General features: G+C 40.8%; 1 protein-coding gene across 1 annotated transcript in view; it reads right to left on the bottom strand.

The window, feature by feature from the left end:
* CDH8 (cadherin 8) overlaps positions 1-20,483 on the bottom strand; it is a 161,945-nt gene that overhangs the window by 89,442 nt on the left and 52,020 nt on the right. Inside the window, exon 3 of the mRNA XM_036390134.2 lies at positions 13,414-13,708. Coding sequence (XP_036246027.1) covers positions 13,414-13,708 — 295 coding nt within the window. The remainder of the gene's footprint in view (positions 1-13,413; positions 13,709-20,483) is intronic.

Genomic DNA, 20,483 nt, shown 5'->3' with positions numbered 1-20,483 from the left:
AATAATAATGCACTTAAAGTTTTAAAGATAAAAATTTCACATTGAAAAAGCTGTAAGAATGCAGGGAAGGGCATTTATTAAGTAAATGCTCTTGGAAAAACAACCTTCTGGGTTCTGCTCAGCAAATAAACTGCTAAGGTTTCTGTTGGTGTTTAATTTTCACTGCATTTGGCTTGTGTTTGTTGCTCTGTCAATGCTACAACAAACTCATTTAGCCAGAGACTATAATTTTGAAATGGTGCCATTTTTATAAGAAAGTCACTATTGTAGTCCAAGTCACTGTTGTCCTAATTACAATAATATTGCAGTTTTATATAATCTGGCCCAACAACATAATCACTGTTTCTTTTTGCTTTATGTACCTAATGTTGCCTTATGTAAACCAAACTCTTTTTTTCTTGAGAGATGAGGCAAATTTTCAGATGTTCTGTTAAAAAACTTTGTGTATTTTTTCCTCAGGTACACTTTTGCAATGCTAATGACTCTTAAATATGGATTTACCCACCATAAATACAGACTGCACAGAGATTCAACAGATGTTAATTAATGAGCACTTCTCATGTGCTTTAACCATTAGCCATTGCTGATTGTTTTACTCTGTCAGTGTCAGATTGTTTTACTCTGTCTTTACAACAGGCCAGCAATCAGAGACACAATTAACAATGGGACTATTTTAATATGGCCAGGTGAGAAAGCCTGTGTTTGTTGGCAAACTAAGATTAAAAACCATCATAAAAAATAAGATGTGTGTGCTCAGCTTGTGCTTTTCTGTTGTTTTGGCTGTGGTTTTATGTGCAAGTCAGGGTACAGATTCTGCACATTAGTCAGAAAGAAAAATGCATATGCTGCCACAGGGAGTAGGAAAGCAAATTCTTTTGGTGTGGCAGTGAAATGTGCCTACTGGGAGAAAAAAAATTCCAAAAAATCAAATTTGAATGTTCTAGAGGAGGTAATGCATAGTTGGTGCCAAGAATTTACATGAATCCATATTCAGTGAACAACCATTTTGTTGAAACATTGTAATGGCTGGTAAAAATAAATAACGTGACCATAATGAAACCTGGTGCGACCATGTTGTCTCACCTTCCCAGGGACTTCTGGGGATTGGTTTTTTTTTTGCTTTCCTGATGCCCTTTTTGGTCTCACTCACTCTTTCACAGAATCACAGAATTTCTAGGTTGGAAGAGACCTTTAAGATCATCGAGTCCAACCCATGTTCTAACACCTCAACTAGATCATGGCAGAAAGTGCCACATCCAGTCTTTTTTTAAACTCTTCGAGGGATGGTGACTCCACGACCTCCCTGGGTAGATGATTCCAGTATTTGACCACTCTTTCTGTGAAAAACTTCCTCCTTAATTCTAGCTTGCATCTCCCTTGGCGCAGCTTGAGACTGTGTCCTCTTGTTCTGTCTGTTGCTGCCTGGAGAAAGAGACCGACCCCCAGCTCAGCACAGTCACGCTTCAGGAAGTTGAAGAGGGTGATAAGGTCACCCCTGAGTCTCCTTTTCTCCAGGCTGAACAACCCCAGCTCCCTCAGTCGTTCTTCATACGGCTTGTGTTCCAAGCCCCTCACCAGCCTCGTTGCTCTCCTTTGGACACGCTCAAGCATCTCAGTGTCCCTCCTAAACTGAGGGGCCCAGAACTGGACACAGCACTCAAGGTGTGGCCTCACCAGTGCTGAGTACAGGGGAAGAATGACCTCCCTGCTCCTGCTGGCCACACTATTCCTGGTACTAGCCAGGATGCCATTGGCCTTCTTGGCCACCTGGGCACACTGCTGGCTCATGGTCAGCCGACTGTCAACCAGCACGCCCAGGTCCCTTTCCTCCTGGGCACTGTCCAGCCACACCTAGAACGCTGCAGGGGTTATTGTGGCCAAAGTGCAGGACTCGGCACTTGGACTAAGTGAACTTCATCCCATTTCTCTCCTAATCTTCCCAAATCTTGACAGGGTGAATTCTCCATTTCATTCTGAAGATCTGATGGGGTATTAGGAGGGGATTTGCATAACAGAGCCTCACCATTATTTGCCAACTCTTTTGTTTCCCTAAGAACATCCTCTGCTGAATCCTTCAGCTGGCTTTGGAGTTGGGCTGATGGAAGCCCCGCAGCCAGGGGTGGTCACACAAAGCATTGTTTGTAGCCAGCAGGTCAGATAAGCATTCTTTCCAAAATGAAGCCTTTTCTTCACTGTCCTTCTTTGCTATAATCTCACAGGTAGCATGACAGTTGTTGTCATGGTAACAATTTTTTATTGAATAAAACTGCAATAATCTCATGAAAACCTGCATAACTTCTTGACATGTAAATTATGACTGCCTCGAAGCTGAAGGAACTTATTCTTATTTGTTTTCCATTGTTGCTCATTTTTTTAAATGCAAAAACATTGTTTTAAGCCTTATCATCCTGCTTTATTGCATGAGACCATTTCTAAGCACAAAACCTATGAATTAGAGGTTTCACTAACCAAATAAAGAAAATGTATATGAAATAGGAATCTGCTTAAAGCTCTACAGAACTTGTTAACATATGCAAATTACCCACATAAAATATCATTGCATATCTTGGTGTTCATGCAGATACATAAAATACATACACAAATTGTGGGAATGTTGCACGAGTGTTTAAGGGTTCTTGTGCAGATCATATGTTATGATTTCAGCCCTACCTTCTGCACCCATATTTGAATGTATTATTATTATTATTATTATTAACAGCTACTTCATTGCCAAAGCTCCACAAGTATAATGTGTGGATCAGATCCCACAGGGCAGGAAAGCTCTCTCCCAAAGACCCCAAGAGCCAGGAAACACAAACACAAACAGAAGAGAGACAAGGAGCTTATTGGACTCACCGATCCTTGAGGCTCCTCCCCAGCCCAGGAATTCCATGATTTCATGATTCTGTGAGGAGAGGATGTAAATCCCCCTGGAAGCAATGCTGCCAGCACATGGTGCTGCTGCTGCCTGACCTACAGAGCCTCAGAACCACAAAAATTGTCAAGGACTGCTTTGGGAACAGATGACAGAGGCTTGGGGAAGTGTTTCACATCTTCCCACACTTGGAGGAAAGCATGAAAAAATAAAAAATTCTGCTTTTTAAGTGTCCAGTGGACCCTCAATGAATGAGGCAATAGATGACACCCTAAGCGGAGGTAAAGCATAGAGATACAGGTCAGAACACTCCACTGAGGGAAAAATGGGCAACTTGTGCTTGCCATGCTGGACAAACAGGAAGGCCAGCATGCGTTCTGCTGTTTCCATAGCAGAATACAATATGCAATCCTTTCTAGAGGCAGAAATGAGAAAGAAAATTTGTGTATGGTACAGGTGTAATACTGGTATGTTGGTGATGAGAACCACATAAATACACAGATACAAGACTTTTCTTGATCTTCTGCAAAGAGAAAAACAACAACAAAAGCTTCCTTGCAATGAGAAATTGCACAAGGAGGAATAACTTCCCAAGGGAAATAACAGAATCCTCCTCAGTGAAGAGTTCACTCTCTTGCACAGGATGCTGGAATAACGTATTCCAAGGGAAAACCCAAGGAAGACAGGAAGATTAACTAATAGGGTAATTTGTCTTTCCCAGCTGTAATTTATTTGACTCTAAGTAGTGAAATAGTGTGATGCTGTCATGATCTTGTTTATGATGATTAAGGTAAGGAAGAAGGAAAAAAGGGTTATTCACACAACTCAGTTTTAGGCTTGACTGGCTAAATTAGATACTTTGCTGCACCAGCTGCCTGCTCTACCTCAGGGAGGAAGACAGAATCATCTTCTCCTGGAATCCCACTTTTTTGGCTGACCAGAGAGGAACAGAAATGAAATTGGCCAGCTAATGAGAATGACTAAACTGCAGCCCTCCTCTCTTTGGTGGCTGTACCCAACAAAAGTCTCAGTCTCTAATTCCAGCCCTCCAGGAATGGCAGGCGTGTGAAGCTGACACTCCACCAAACAGGACAAGGAGAACCCTGCAAGAATTTCTGGTTTGTTTACATTAAATTCCATCATAGAATCCCAGAATGATAGAACTATTAATGTTGGAAAATCCCTGCCAGCCCATGGAGTCCCAGCTGTGCCCGATGCCCACCTTGTCCCCAGCCCAGAGCCCTGAGTGCCACCTCCAGCCCTTCCTGGGACACCTGCAGGGATGGGCACTGCAAAGCTCCCTGGGCAGCCCCTGCCAAGGCCTGAGCAGCCTTTCCATGGGGAAATTCCTCCTGATGTCCAACCTGAGCCTGCCCTGGAACACTTTAAGGCCATTTCCTCCTGTATACATCTCTGTCTAAACACCTGTGTGCACTTATATACTCATACAGACACCTGCCAACACTTTCTGAAATAAACTGCTACTCATACAGTGCATATTTTGTTTTTGATATTAAACTTGAGTGACAAAACATCACTTGCTAATTTTGCCACTTTGTTTTATATAAGTAGTTGACTGCAATCTTACTGAAATGCACAGAAAGAGATTTCCAGTACCTTGCAGACCAATAGGAAATGGCAGATACTGCCCCTAAAGAGTTGGTAATCTAAACCAAAGGTTTTAGCACCCAAAAATCTGGCTCAATGAAAGAATCTGGAAGAATCTAACAGCTTGGTCTATAGTAAATTATGTAGGACCATGCAGGAAAAAGCAAGAAGCTGTTTCTTGGTTCCGACAGAAAAATAATCCTTTCATACCTTTGAAACACTAAATGATGTTTATCTCCATAAGCAGAAGAGGTATCCAGGCTGCTTCTCCCAAATGTTACACATTTCTCAATGCTGGAGTAGATCCTTTAGGAGGCTAATGAAACCTTGAAAGAATGTCAATGTCATGCAGTACATGCTTGAGTCAAAACCTCTGCACAAATGCATTACCTGCCTCATGTAACACAACAGTGTTTGTGCAGATTGCTCATGTGCCGTTTTAAGGGCTTCTTATCATGTGAGGGAAATGGGAAAAACATATTGTATGCAAATGTGTGCCTGCAGAAGTATGAGAGGAGCTGGCAATGCCTGGAGAAAGAGGCTGTGTGAGCAGGCAGGAGCAGAGCGGGCTGGCAGCCCCGCTCCTCACAGCTGGATAATGAGGCTGGGGGAAGCGTGCCTGGGAAACCTAATCAACTGCATATTTTACCATTTCTTGTCTGCATAAACTAATTGTTTTGGAACTCTGATGCTGCCTCTTTAACACAGCACTTTGGAATCAGAAATAGTTTACAACGGAAATACATATTTGGATTTAGGGATGTGGATTCCTCCCTGGCAATTATCCTGGCTGATGTTACCTGGGTTTACCTGTGTGGATCTAACAAGAAGGAACCTTCTTCTTCCTTTTCAGCTTTAAGGCTGGCAGTTCTTTCTTGCTACAACTTATGAGATGGTGCCATTAGAGACCCTGCAGGTATTCCTTTGCAAATTCCCCTGGGTGGCTGTTTGTTAGGATTAGTACACGGTTTGAAACATCACAGGCAACAGCAGAAGGGTAAAACATATTTTATGTTTGGCTTAAAGAATTATGTTTTCCTTTCATGCTTTTTTTAATTCTCCCTTTAGATATCACCCTCACTATAGAATATTAATTGATATTTGTGAGAGAAGTGGGAAATAGCTCCTCTTCTGTTCAGGACTTTTGAAAGACTGCTTGTCTCTAATCAATTGACTATTTCATCAGCATTCATTCTGCAAGGTCCCCAGGCAAAAGCAGTAAAATTGGATGATCACTGTACACTGTATTACCAAGCAGAAAAAAAAAGGTACTGTAAGTCTTATTGATTCCAATGGCAGTTTCAGGTTATGCTCAGGTGTATTGTAAAAAAAATAGAAATAAATAATAAACCAGCCTGGGCTGTTTACTGCAGAAATTCTTTCATTTATGACTTTGTGTGGTGAGAACAGAAAGTGGCTGATATCATCTCTCAGCTTTGATGCTCTGCTGGCTTTGTTTGGCAGAGTGAAGCCTGGAGTGCCAGCAGCTGTAACCCAGGGTGCAAAAGCAGCCTCTGAAATATTGTCCCCCCCAGGCCACTGCAGGGACAGCAAATGGCAGCAGAGCCCTCCTGGGCCCCAGGGAGGGGCACAGCTGAATCAGCTGCCAGCAGCCCCAGGGCTGGCTCCAGAGGAAGCCCTGCTGACAGCAGCTCCACAGGCAGCTGTGAGCTGTTCTCACTGGAAAACAAGAGCTGCAGATTCAGCACTTAACCAAAGACAGAGGTGTCAGCTCAGGACAGGGTGGGGAATGACCAGTGCCAGAGAAAAAGAATGGATTCTGAATTGCATCTCATTTTGGCAAACATCAAATGTGTCCATCGGAGAGATGTCTGACACAGGTCACTTAATGAAGAATTTCAGGAGTATTGGTCCCTGATGTTCCAAAGCCAAGTCTTCATGCTAGCAGAGGAATAGAAATTACAGTAATCAAAGTTTCTGTGAAAATATTACCACACTGAACTTAATTTTCTCACCTAGAACTTTCTACCTTTTGTGGCGAGACCTTGTCTATATTTTCTGTGATTGAGGAAGGTGAGATTATGCTCCAGACCAGTTCTGTGGCATTTCACAGAGCATCAGTCTGGCAGGAACCTGTGCTGCTCCACTTCCTCTCATCCCTCTGTTTTCCATTTAGGCATCATCTCCCAGGCAGCAACGGGCTGATGTCACCAGCCAAGCTGCTTAGAAAAATGAGATAACACAACTTCAAAGCCTGCAAAACCAAACCATACCACTCTTTGAAACAACTTTTTTTCCCCTTCAAAATTTTACATTTGGGGAAATTGTGAAAAATCCGTGCTGAGAATAGATTTAAACTTTTAACCAGAAGAGAATGCATCAGAAACCTGAGTCAGAGGCTTATTTTCACACAGTCACAGAACACAAACACGGTGACACATTTGATATCTACAAATGGAGGCGACCACAAAGGATTTCAGAAGCAGAATATCTGCAACAAGCACAAGATGTTTGTGACTAGGAGTCAAGAGGAATAACCACAGTAGGACAGATTCTTGTAGGTACACAGGACATTCACCTGAGACTGCCAAAATTTCATCTGCTCTGCCATCAGATGATCAACATGTGACAGCTCTGTCTGTCCTCATCCCAAGACTGGAACATCATGGAAAGATGAATTTCTCTATTTGGAAGAACTCCATAAGGAAGTATGTCCTCAGTTCTGATCCCAGCAGACTTCTCCTGCAAAGTTTATCTTCACTATATGTCATCTGCACAACTTTCCTTCATGCCAAGGGAATGCACGTGTGCAAAAAATGGACAATTTGTGACAAATTACTGCCAGTGAATGGAGAGGAAGAAAAGCAGTGTTTGTCTCAGGAACCAGCACACATCAGTAGCTCCTCACCTTGCACCCTCCCTGGGGGAAAGTCAGGCCTTGCTCCTAAGGACCAGAAAGTGCCTTCAGAACCTCAACACTCAAGTATTCCTGCCATTGGCACAAACTACTTGGAGGAATCCCACAGATTTCAGTAATTCTGTACTGTCAATTAACTGGTTTAGTACAATAGAACAATATAGAGGGGGATAACTAAAGGATCAGCCTATAAACCCCTAAAGAATATTCATTTCATCATGGTCCTCGAGCTCATAATGAGCATGTAAGAGCAGTAAGAAAGATAATGACATTTTTGATCCGACCTCATGAGAAATAAAAGTACAGAAATAGCAGCAGGTGCTCAGAACTGTGCTTTCTCAAGGCTCAACAGCCAGTCAGCTTAAGGAACAGCCAGCCAGCCCTGATGTTGAATGTCCTGAGCCTTCCTGAAGGTTGTGCGTGACCATTTTAAGCACACACACAAAATCACCAAAGAAATCTCACATAAAACTCTTTAGTGTCACAGCTCCTGTGTCTGATTATGCACAACAGGAACAAGTGGAGGAGCAAGACAAGATGAAAATACACTTTCTTTTTAACAGCTGTTATCCTGTTGCCATATTTTACAAGATCTGCTGTTTTTTCTCTTAGCTTTTGCACTGCCTTTGCATTTACCCTTTGGGCTAATGTGTACTTGACCCCCTACTCCACAATTCTGTGACAAACTATCATTGATTTAACAGTCATGCTCAGTGCCTTAAAAATCAATGATAAAAACCCCAGCAAGACAGTGTGGTTGATCTTGATGACATTTCAGGTCAGCTTTTTATCACAACTTTCTGATTTGTCAAGTTATTTTATCTCTATTCATGTCACACATTGCGTGTTGATTTCATATGGAGCAGATTTTGGCCTTCTGCAAACAATTTGTAAGTGGAAGAGAATAAATATCTTTGGGAGAACTGGAAAACAAAGTTGCACTATGTAGAATGGTCCTAATACACTTGGCTGGACTAAAGAACTCTGCTCTGCTTTAAAAAAAAAAAAAAAAGATAGAATTTCTTATCTGCAGTGGTGTAATCAAGGGCAAACCTTGATTCAAGGGAAAACATTCCTAAGTAGATGTGCTTGTGCCAAAACTGAAAATTGATATTCTGACTCAACTGAAAGCCTAAGCCCTTTCCAGTAAAGACCTTTCAAGGAAGCGTTTAAGGACAAAAAATATTATTAATCTAAGCTTTTCCATGTTGTTACCATTTTCAAGTGGCAAAGACAAAAGCATTTCTAGAGCAATGTCACTCTGAATGCCACTGTGTCTATTTTTTATGACTGTCAGGAGAAGCCTTAATATTTGGAAATTATTAAAGTTTTCCTGTTTACCTTAATTCAGGCAAACTATGAGAGAATTCTCTTCCCTTCTGGCTTTTGTTCTTTTTCCATCTGTGTCCTTTTTTATTTCACTAACACGTTTGTCACTCTGCTTCAGTCGTCTCCTGTCTTTCAACACGACACTCTCTGTCTAAACACTCCCGGCTTCGCCGAGAGCGAAATCAAGAGATTTCACTCCTCATTCCTCTCCTGAAAAAAGGGTTCCCAAAACTCTGCTGTCAGGAGACAATAGCCACTCTGGCTCCCATTACCACCCCTGCACGTGTGTTGGGAAATTCGTGAATCTGTGTGTAGCTGAGAAGGTAACACAGAAACAGAACATGCTCAAGGGACGGTGTCGGTTTTCTTTTTTCCTCTTTTCTTTCTTTTTTTTCCTTTTTTCTTGAAATAAGCTACAGAACTCGTTCCAATTACCCTTATGGATCTTCTAAGTTTGCTCATTCATTTACATAATATTCTGTCTTCGTTGCAGGCATAGATACAGAGCTCACAGAAAAATGGGAAGGGAAAAAAATAGAGTCTTGGGGTTCTTACTCCCAGAAGCACAGATAAATCCTTTTTTTTTTAAGGTTTTAGCTGAGTTTCTACCCTAGTGTGCTCTTTTAGGCTTAAAAGTGATTAAACAAGATTTACAGAAAAAATTAAATTATTTTCTATTTGTAATACTTGCCATAACGAAGTAATTCCACAGATCTCACTTTTTGATCTTTAATTCTTTAAGAAAATTAATATCATAATTAAAAGATTAAAGTGCACAGTTTCACCAAAGAACATATTCTCCATATACACTATTAGCTTTCACAAGCAAATTCATCATTTTTGGAGGTGGAGAGCATGGCTTATTATGGTAGATTATGTGGGAATTGCAGTAAAAAATTCAGTTTAGTTCTTAAAACTTTTTTTTTTCTGGAATGTGCTGGTGTCTTTGCTCAGAGAGAGAAAGAAATGATTTCAGAATAACTCTGAGCGCAGTGGCGCGGCCAGCAGCGAGCGCGAGTGTGGGAGTGTGCTCTGCACAGACAGCTGAGAAGTGAGCAGCGCTCCTCCCAGAGAGAGCTCTGGGTAATACTGATCCTCTGTGCACCAGGAGTGGGAGGAGAGCCATGCAAATCCTTTTGTTTCAGCAGGGAAGCAGGATTTTCCAGAGAGCACCAAAACACAGAGTAAAAACCAAGCAGGGGACGAAGCCGTGGCTACGTGCGGCTCTTGGACACTGGCACACGCACAGAGCCCCACATGAGCTGGCACACACTGCAGGTAGGGACAGAATCCCAGAACTGGGGTGGAAGGGGCCCTAAAGATCACCCAGTGCCACCCCTGCCATGGCAGGGACACCTTCCACTGTCCCAGGCTGCTCCAGCCCCAGTGTCCAACCTGGCCTTGGGATCCAGGGGCAGCCCCAGCTGCTCCGGGCACCCTGTGCCAGGGCCTGCCCACCCTGCCAGGGAACAATTCCTTCCTCATCTCTAATCTAAACCTGCTCTCTGTCAGTTTGAAGCCAGTTTCACAACCCCATAGTGTTTCATTCCCATTCTAGATAGTCAAAATAACACCTGACATTCCTATAATACATCTCCTCTAGCCAGGAGCATGAGACCAGGTCTAAGGCACCTATTAGAAAAACTGCATCATGTTAGAACTTTAGAACAATGAAAGGTTAAAGCCTTCATCTGTATTTCATGCATTGCCTTCCCCTGAGGCCCAAAAATAAAATGCCTTGTACTGCATCTTCATTACATAAGCACTATATATAGAGAGCATATGAGTTCCTCTTCTGTTTCAGAGGAGAAAATTGATATAAGCATTTTGAGGAAAGAAAAGGTTCAGCAGAACTTTGTTTTATCCTGCATAAGAATACTGCCTAGTGATGTCTGTGTTGTACAAAAGTCAAGGCAAGAAATTGGCAGTGGGTGGAGATCTCTTTAAGGGAATTAAGTAAGTGGATAATGGAAGTGAAATACTCTTAGCAGGGGGAAAGTAAAAATTCCTTGAACTCTGCAAGGAGACAATTTTTTTTTGGTAAACATTACAGAAGAGCTAATCTAATTTTAAGAGGACTAAAAAAAAACTTCAAAAAACCTGAAATAATTTACAGAGAATCTTTTCCTTCATCTTTTGATGTTGCTACCTGTGGGTGAAGGGAAGAAAGCAGAAGGAAATAGTAACAGCAACATTAATGAAGGGTAACACTCTCATATTCCACTTTCCAGCCTTGACATTTGGTTCCATCAGAGTTTAAGACAGACTCCACTGCCTCTACTTCAGAGCCTTCCCACTCACTCATGTCCCATTAATGCAATCAGGAACATTCTCTGAGTTTTGAAGCAACTGCAGAGAAATAGGTTTTGTTTCTCAACAAAAGAGCAGGAGTGCACATTGGTGCTTCTGTAGAGCAGCAGCTTGGAAACCTGCACCCCTAGGAATGTCCTGTAAAACACCTGGAAGGGCCAGGGGTCCTAAGGGATAAATGTGCAAAACTCTCAGTTACAGTAATGAACCCCAGACCTGTCAGACAATCTATTGCAAATCTCTACCTCACAGATTGTTTTAATCATGGTAACGATCATTTTTGTTGTTAGAACACACTTGTTTCTGGACAAAACTCTTTCATGCAGCATAGCAAACCATAAGAACCTGGAACTTGATCATTTCAGAGGCAGTTCAGTGTCTCTCTTTTCCCCAAAATGCTTGGGGAACAGATGAAACATTTTCCTGTGGAGCCAGCTCCTTTTGCTATTCCCTAAACTACATCCAGCCATTGGTCATTTCTGCTACAATGACCTCTATAATCCTCTATAATTGTTTTCCTAGATGAAGTTTTAACTTATAATTCATCTCTCATTACCTTTCTTCAGACTTTTCCCTCCTCTTTCACTCTTTCTCCGTTCTTACTTTACCTCTCTTTCACTAAGATTTCATCTTCTGTTCTCTTTTATTCCCTTACTCTCATTGCATTTACCATCTTTTAAACCTCATGTTAACAATTTATTAGATTTTTCCTCATCTCCTGATTAGTTTCCTCTCAAAGTTTTCAATTTTGGGGTATTTTTTCTCCTCTTCTTTACAGTGAATATTGCTTGGATAAAGGCCATGTCTTTATCACAGAATATAAATATGCACAGAAATAAATATTTTTATATCTGTTTTGTGATCAGAAACCATCTTTTCTTTTCTTGCACATATCTTTCTCCTTTTTCTCCTAGAATACTACATAAATCCTATTTACATAAGGAGTGACAGCATTCAATTTTCCTTCCTCCTTCTCCCATACTGTTTTGTTTGGGTTTTTTCATTTTATTTAATTAAGTCATTTGCTCACCTAGAGCTTGGCTGAAATATCTTCTGAAAGCAGGTCCATATTATGTTTGTGCTGCTCTATAATTAAAAGTAACTCAACGTATAAAAGCTATGGTTTGGTAAAAGAATTGAAATGCAGGCTCAAAAATTCACATATCATTTTTGGCACAATGAAGATTTGAAAATCTGTTGGAGCAGAGTTGATTTAAAAGGTGAAGCCTCAGGTATGACCATGCACTCACACTTGTATTTGACATTGACTTGATGGAACTCTCTGTGCTGTGAGTGAGAGGATGGGTCTGGCTCCTCACATTTCTCCTCTTTTTAGCTAGATAAACTCTCCAAACCAGAAAGAGTGATGTTTTTGAAACTCTGTGATAGGATGTTGCTTTATTCTACAAAGTGCCTTGGCACTCCTTCAATTACCTTGCTTTGACAGATGTAGACAAATCACTCAAAAGCACATTATCCTCAACCTAACACTAAAATGCATTAGAATTTCCTCTGCATTTCATGGCCAGATTTTGATGCCTTTGCTCATGCTGAATTTTTGTATTGCTCTAAAATGTGTTCTCTTGATTTGGTGGGTTTGCTTCCCTTTGGTTTCAGTGACAGCTGATCACGAGCTGCACTCTCTCTGTGTCCTGGGGAGAGTCAATATCTGCCTCTGTAAGGATCTTCACTTGCACACACAGGGCCAAACTATGCAGAAAAGATTCTAATATATTAATCCATGAAGAAATAGATTCACACTAATCCGACAAAATGAATAAATATAAGTAAAATATATTAAGAAGATTATGTTCTTCTCCTTTCTCTTTTCTGCTTTCACACAGTAATTTCCCTTTTCACCATCTTTTTCCACAGCTTTCTCTGCTTTTCCCTTCCATCATCCATGCAAATCCTGTGGCTAATTGGTTAAGTCCACTCTACAGCCTAACCATCAATTCCCAGACACAGCATCTTTCATTTCAGTGTTTTTCCCTGATTACAGTTGCACTTAGAGGAAAACAAATAAGTATGTATCAATGCCCTGCAAGTGTAGGAAAACAACAAACAGATAATTAAACATCAACAAAATATCAATAGGATTAAAGCATCACGCTGGAGCAAATCTTGATAAATCTTTCTCAATAACAATTCTCTGACTGCAGTGTCAGAAGGGAAATATAAATTTAGCCCATTAAAGTGTTGTTGGACAGAGACATTAATACAGCTGTTAATCATTTCCTTACTACTGAGGGACTCGACTATTGTGCTGCAGATGAAAGCTCCAGCCAAGAAAAGATTTGAAAATATGCAAATGAATGCTAACAACATAATAAATACCTTATTATTCATCACCAACTCAACAGCCTCCTGGCACAGCCCAGGCTGTGAGCAGGGAGAGCTCACACATACGTACCCACAACAGACATTTCTGGCACCGTGGCGTGGTAGGGGCCCTCCACAAACTCAGGAGCGTTGTCATTGATGTCCTGGACCTTGATGATGAATTCTGAGGGGGGCTCCAGGGGCTGGTTTGTGTCCCTGTCCACGGCCTGGGCTGTCAGGGTGTACTCAGCCTTCTCCTCCCTGTCCAGTCTCTTCATGGCGTGGATGTCTCCAGTCTTGTCGTTGATCACAAAGATGGTTCCAGCTCCATCTCCTGACAGGATATATTTGATTTTGCTGCTGCCAGGATCCAGGTCTGTGTGTAGCTAAAAAGGAGAATAAGGGGAAAAAAAAAAAAGGCATTTTAGAGACAAAAAACATACACACAGATTTTTGGGTTTTGGTTTTTTTTGTTTTTGTTTTTTTTTTTTTGCTTTGGTCTAACTATACATTTTGTCAGCTGATCCTTTGTGCTTCAATCCCAGCACCACTGATCCACAGCTCAGCTTGAATACACATGGAGAGCAGGGATTTGTATGCATACTAATCAAAAATTGATGCAATCATAGGCATAATTAGACTTTCTATTTAAAAAGCAGCTGTTATATATACTTTAAATCCCCATTCTAAAATGTAAATGCCTTCAGAATCATTATCAGCCCAAATGAACAAGTACAAAATGTCCTTAACCTATTAGATCAAAGGGTGAGGGAAGGGTTAACCATAACATATGTTTTAATCTAACCTCTTATTTTTAGTTATTACTTTCAACTTATTTCCAGGTGACTGGAAATGGTTGAACACTGGCATCTATGGAATCTTGTCACAGACAGCAGTCAGAGAAATTAAAAACCCTATCACAACTCAGATCTTTGCAGAACTTAAAAGGTTCTAAGATCTTTATTCCAAAAGTACATGCCCTGGTAGAAGAACCCTTGCACACATCTTCCCGTTCTCCTCAAAGCCTCTCAGGAAAAAAAAAAAATTATTAAATTTGTGTTTGGCTTTTCAAAAAACAAGAGAGAATTATAATAAACAGAAGCAGTATGAGAAATACATTATTTATTTTTAATGTTTCTATTAATTAAAAACCAGGGGACAAAGGACTTTCATTGATTTTTGGTAGGCTCAGAGCCAAATACTGCATATCAGATTATCTCCAATAATTTTTAAGTTGTGAGAATGGGAATTGCTTGGATCATATGTAACACTATCAACACATTCAAAAATACAGGACAATAACTTGAATACCCAGTAATAGGGGTTTAAATTCTGTTTACTGTTAGGTCCAACACACTCAATATGATCAATAAGAAGTGAATAACGTCATTAAAAACGTAACTTGCATCTATTATTATTTATCTCTGCCTCACAAAAGACAGTCTGAAGGAAATATGTACAACTTGCTTAGGTTGCAGCATGAGTTACAACCAGCACTAAAGGCTTTTACCTGTTTGCTCATTCTGTGCAGACAGCTCAACAGAAGTTGTTGCTGGTTATGCATTTTACTCTCAATTGATAGCAGGGGTTGCCAGGGCCAAGCAGCAGCATCATTTAGAATAAGAGCTGGCATTAGGATATTAAAATAGGTGTGGAAAAAAGCCTTGTAACACTAGCTACAGCCAAACCACAGGAGATTCTTATGGCACAAGTGGCTCTGCAGGTCCTTCTGTCCACAATTGGTCACGAGCAGTTGTATCTGCAGCTCACCTGTTCAGGAATTCAGCTGTTCAAGGGCTCAGCAAACACAAAGCTCTGTCTGTTCAATGAGCACAGTGGACAACAGCAGCCGCCAGGCCTGATTTGCCTGTTGATCTGGTTTGTTACAGACACAAAATCCTGGCCACCAGTGCATTCCCAGTGCAATCCTGGCCACCAGTGCATTCCCTGCTCTGCAATAATGGCACAACTCCCACGAACCACACGAGGTGTAAACTCATCCTCTCTGTTTTGCTGGGCAGCATTTTATTACCCCACCATTGTTTTAACAACTTTTTCAGAGCACTTTAGCTGTGAATATGGATGACTCAATCCAGTTCACTCTTCCTACCCAGCCCACAGGAACGTACACAGAGATGTCAAGTGACAGCTGAGTCCCTTTTCCAAAGTTCAATCTTCTGCTTTTCTTTTTGCACCTGCCATCAGCTCCTGCTTGAGAACAATCAGCCCCATTTACTGAGCCACTGCCCTCTCCTCTTGGTTGCTGTCACACTTTGGTCTGCTCAGAAAGTTAACACAACTCCTTTTGCCTTTAAGATTATTGTCCTTATGACCCTTAACTTCAGGGCCCCAGAGCCTGTAAAGATCAATCCAGAATCTGTGTTTTAAACAGATTGTTTATAATTCAAGCATCTGTTTGCTCCCTGAATAAAATCTATATGGCATTAACATTGCATATGAAGGTTTTGGCAGCATGTTCAGAGCTGAGTTGAGTGATGTAATATCACAGCATTGTCTGGACACCCACAGCTCAGCAGAGGAACTGGGAACATCTCAGCTCACCCAGCCACACAACAAAAAGCTAAAATCTGAACTTTTAAGAATAAACCAGATATCCCACATAGATATTTGAGAAGGCTTAAACATTCTAGAATTTGCTATTTGCTAATAACTAAGAGAGGCTGTCTGTGTAATCTCAGGTTTTACCCATAATATCCAAGAGCAGTTGTGGTTCATAAATCAGTTCTGGTAGATATTAATGCAGAGCTATAAAACCTTTGTAGTTCCAGTGATATACCAACAGTTAAAATGATAAAAATGTGTATGATTACCATTAATAAGATTTCCTCTAATAAGTTAAATTCCATTGTATCAAAAGCAAGAATTGCTATTTGTTATTCAAGTATTGCTATTTGAAACACTACAAGGTAAAGGGCTAAACATAAAGTACAAGAGATAGGAACATTTTATAATATTAAAGTTGAAACTAAGGCTGATGAGTGGAAAATCAGTTTTTTTACCCAAAGATTTATAGGTGGGATATATAGATTTATATAAGTGGGATTTTTTTTTTAGTTTGTTGGTTTTTTTAGTTTTTAGTTTTTTAATTAAAAAACCCAAGACACAAATGTGGCATTTACTACAATCTATGGGGAGCATCCAAACTGACTTAAATAATTAAGATAACTTTTCTAGGTTTTGAAGTCCTTGCATTCTAATATCAAAATATAATAACAAATTTCCTATGGAAGAGCCACTTCTCCAAAATCACTTTATTGTTTAGATTTAAGATTAGGTCATCATCACCTACTACAAAGTTATATCACAGACTGAAATCTTCAGTCAGATAGCACAGCATTTTTCCCCAGTAATATTTCCTCTCTCCTACCAGACATGAATGATAATTTACTGCAAGAGTCAAGCTTCAGCAAGCTGTGTTCGTGTGAAGGGTGAAGATCATTAAACACATAATTATATAGGATCTAGGTGAATGATAGAAGGGCATAATGAATATGAGAAATGAATAGTGCTTTCTGCTCAAAAAGCCTCACAAATGTAAATATGAAACTGCTTTCCACATCTGCAGCTTTATTTGCTGCACCTATACTTGAAAGCTGACCTTTTTCAGAGCAACATCCAGATGCAACAAGAATTTCTGCTTGAAACAGAAAATGTCTGTATCTGCCCCAGTGTCCCACTGCCAGAGAGCACCCCAAAACAAACAAACACATTTACTGGAGAACCTCATCTTGTTCAGAGAGAGGTAAAATCACTTCCATTATGTGAGATTCACTTCATTAGACTTCAAAGGAAGTGAAATCATCTTCCTCCATCACTGCCCTGCCTGGGGGACTATAAATCCACACACCTCTCTCTCTTAAAGCAGCAGATGCAAGTCCATCACCAAATTCATGCCTGGATTTATGGAGACAGGAGTGGCTTTGGAGCAGCTCTGAGTTTTAATGGTGATGCAGATGCCCTGTATTAATACCATACTAATAGCTCCCCTGTTGCCTCAGCACAGATCATTTTTTTCCCTAAAAAATTTCCTTCATTCCAAATGAACCCTCAGACTAGAGCAATTTCTAGTCTTTATTAATTCCTTTGCTGTTCTATCTGATAATACAGATGGTAGTCAATGAAGCCAGGACTAACAGGAACGGCACACACTGGCTGCTGCCACAAAATTAACATTGTTTTCACTAATGCACATCTAAAATCTTGCCAACACACTATCCAAGGGCATAAAATGCATTTATAGTCTTTCATGTATATACATTGCAAACATGTATAATTAAAATCCATGCCAGAGAAACTGCAGGAACACAACTCCAGGAGCGTGGGACTCTTATTAAATTTTCCTACTCCATAATTCTTTGTTCAGCATATTTCAAACAAGGTTTTTTTAGCAAGTCCTTGGCTCCAAACTGCATTAGCAGCCAGGGGTTTAATGCATGGACAAAGGCTGGGAGTGAGGTTGGTGAAGCTGCTTTGCAATTCTGAGCAGATCCAGAGCCTCCTGTGCAGATGGGAGCTGTCTCACCTGCTCTCACTCAGCTACCTGGCAAACCCATGGCAGCCAAAACAACAGGTTGCTCAGCACAAAGAATTCCATGTGTTCACCATCAGGAGAGTGCACCCTGCACTTGGGGCTGGGCCATGCCCAGATAAGCAGAAAGCTGTTGGTTTTCCTCTGCAGGAGGGTTGGGCACTTCCAGCCCTCTCAGGTGTGTGGTGCTGATGCACAACTTGATACACAACAGCCCATAATAGATCCCTCATCAGTGGGAGGAGCTGTAATCCCAATTTCCTAGTACCAGTAAAAAAAAGCATAAATATAAAGATATTTCATGTGGGGAAGCATCTACACATTATGAAAATGCTCCTGGACATTTTTAATTAAGGCAAGAGAAGGCAGTATTATGTCGTCAAGTTTTTATTTGAGTTTGTTAGAAAGTAATTAATTCATCCTCATGTAATTACAAGGGAATTACCCTGTACTTGTTTCAAGGGAAAAAGAATCATCTGTCCTTAAAACTTCATTGGAAAATTTGCATCACCCTTCCCTGTCCTAACTCTGGAATCTTTTCTTTTAAGGGTGCCTCACTGATTTTCACCTGATGTTTCACAGACACCAGCACTGTCCTAATGCTTCAGGTTCTTCTTCTATTTTTTACCTTTGCCTTGCAATAAAATTCCTCATTTATGAGGCAGACCCCATTTAATGGACTTTGAGATGGAATTTTCAGCTTTTTATGACTCTTTTCTGAAACTGCTGGCTTCTAAAAAGCTCTCACTCATTCTGTGAAAGTATGGAAGGGTTTTAGTGACTTTTACAACCATTTTATATATATATATCAAAAACTGTATGCTGGGCTCCAAAATGCTTTCAAAAACTGTAATGCACCTTACTCTTCAGGTGTTGCTTTCTGTACATGGCTTTGCAGGGATGTTTTTTTTCTTAAAAACATGAACCTCTTTAGGAGTTACAGAAAGTTTTTCTGTGTATTGATGTGCTCTGACACATCATGGACAATGAACATGTTTATTGTTGACCCACAGTTTAAAGGGTCTTTCCTAATTAAACTATTATAAATTGATTTGATTCACTTGCCCACAACACAGGATTAATAAAGTGAATTTAATTTCAATTTAATATTTCAATCTTTTATTTTCTCAGCGAATAGGTTGGTCCCTTCTTTAGTAATGGGAATTATAAGTGCACAGTGGGGAAGAGCAGAATCAAATATTCTGCATTATTATTCAGGATAATGACAAATTGGGGCACAGAGCTGATGCCCTTGCCATAATGCCAGTCCTTGGAACACTTTCAGAAGGGAAACAGACATGTCCGTGGATGACAAAGGTTCCATTTAAGATCCAGGAATCATGTAAGTTGAAGCCTCTGGAGTAACTGTCAAAGAACATTACTGCTCACACTTCTCAGCTGCAGTTTTATAACCAGATTCAAACGGAATTAAAGCAATAATATCCCTGACAATTTCATTTTAGAGTGTAATCTCTGCTTTTGTCTGCCTCAGTTTCCTACCATGTCATTTGAGTATCTTTGATTCCAGATGGCTTCTTTTATGTTTCTGTTTATTCTTTACTGCTGCTTTTTTATTCTATTTGATTTGCTAATTTTGTCTCTGTTTATATTTGTGCTGCAACTGTGCACAAATGACTTTTCATTGCTTACCTTTTGGTACCATCCCACAGTATGCTGGAGTGAACTGCTGTTTGAAAACTGCAGACAAGCCTGGGTTCCAACAGTAAGGTTATTTTAATCCACTGATTATGACCAGCTGATGTAAGGAAAGAGCTCAGGAACCTGCCTGAATCTTGATCTAAATCCTTCCTGGTCACAGCGCCATTGGTCCTTTTTGTATCATTTATTGCATTCCTCACCAGGCTGATTTAACAGTCTTTAATATCTAATTTTGTTTAATGTCTTGGGAGAAAAAAATATACAGCTCTACTTGTTTTTACAGATGGGAAGAGATAAACCCACATTCAGTCTCACAAAGACTCACATTAGGAAAAAACATCCAGACCGTGGGACTACTCAAGCCATTCTTAGACAGCTTCATGCATTTATCTCCAGTTAATCTCCATATGAATTTGCAATTAGAATTTTAGGTATTTCTGGTGCTGTTTCACTGTTAACAGTCTAGGAAGGAGGAAACCACGTTCCCAGATGCAAAGCCTCCCCCAACTCCACCTGTGGTTGTGATGGCGACAAGGTGCTTTGTTCCCACCCAAACCCTGCTCTCAGCCTTATTTTTCCTGCACACATTCCTCACATACCTTGCTGTTTCTGAGTCCTTATGTTAAGCCAGATGATAGCTAAAGCTTTCTGTTTGCCTAGCTCTGGCCTTGGCCCTTTCCATTTGGGAATACCATCTGTCCTCCCTTCTGTCCTGAGAACGCCGCGCCACACCTGACCCTGTCCCACCGCAGCTTGGCCTGACGCCTCCAGTCCCCGCGGCTCCTTAACGCCCAAATGTCCCGTGGCAAGTGGCCTCAGATGGCTGGCACCTTTTTGTAGCTGGCTCTCTGCCCAGCTGGGAGTTCATGCAACTACTTCTGAAGCCAGACTGCTGTTCCTTTCCCCTGTTCCAGCACACACCGCTCCTGGAAGCGGCTCTGGATTTTTTTAAC

Source organism: Molothrus ater, chromosome 12 (assembly GCF_012460135.2).
Source record: "Molothrus ater isolate BHLD 08-10-18 breed brown headed cowbird chromosome 12, BPBGC_Mater_1.1, whole genome shotgun sequence".
Lineage (NCBI taxonomy): Eukaryota > Metazoa > Chordata > Aves > Passeriformes > Icteridae > Molothrus > Molothrus ater.
The sequence above is the reverse complement of the archived record's forward strand: the minus strand, read 5'-3'. Positions and strand labels throughout refer to the sequence as shown.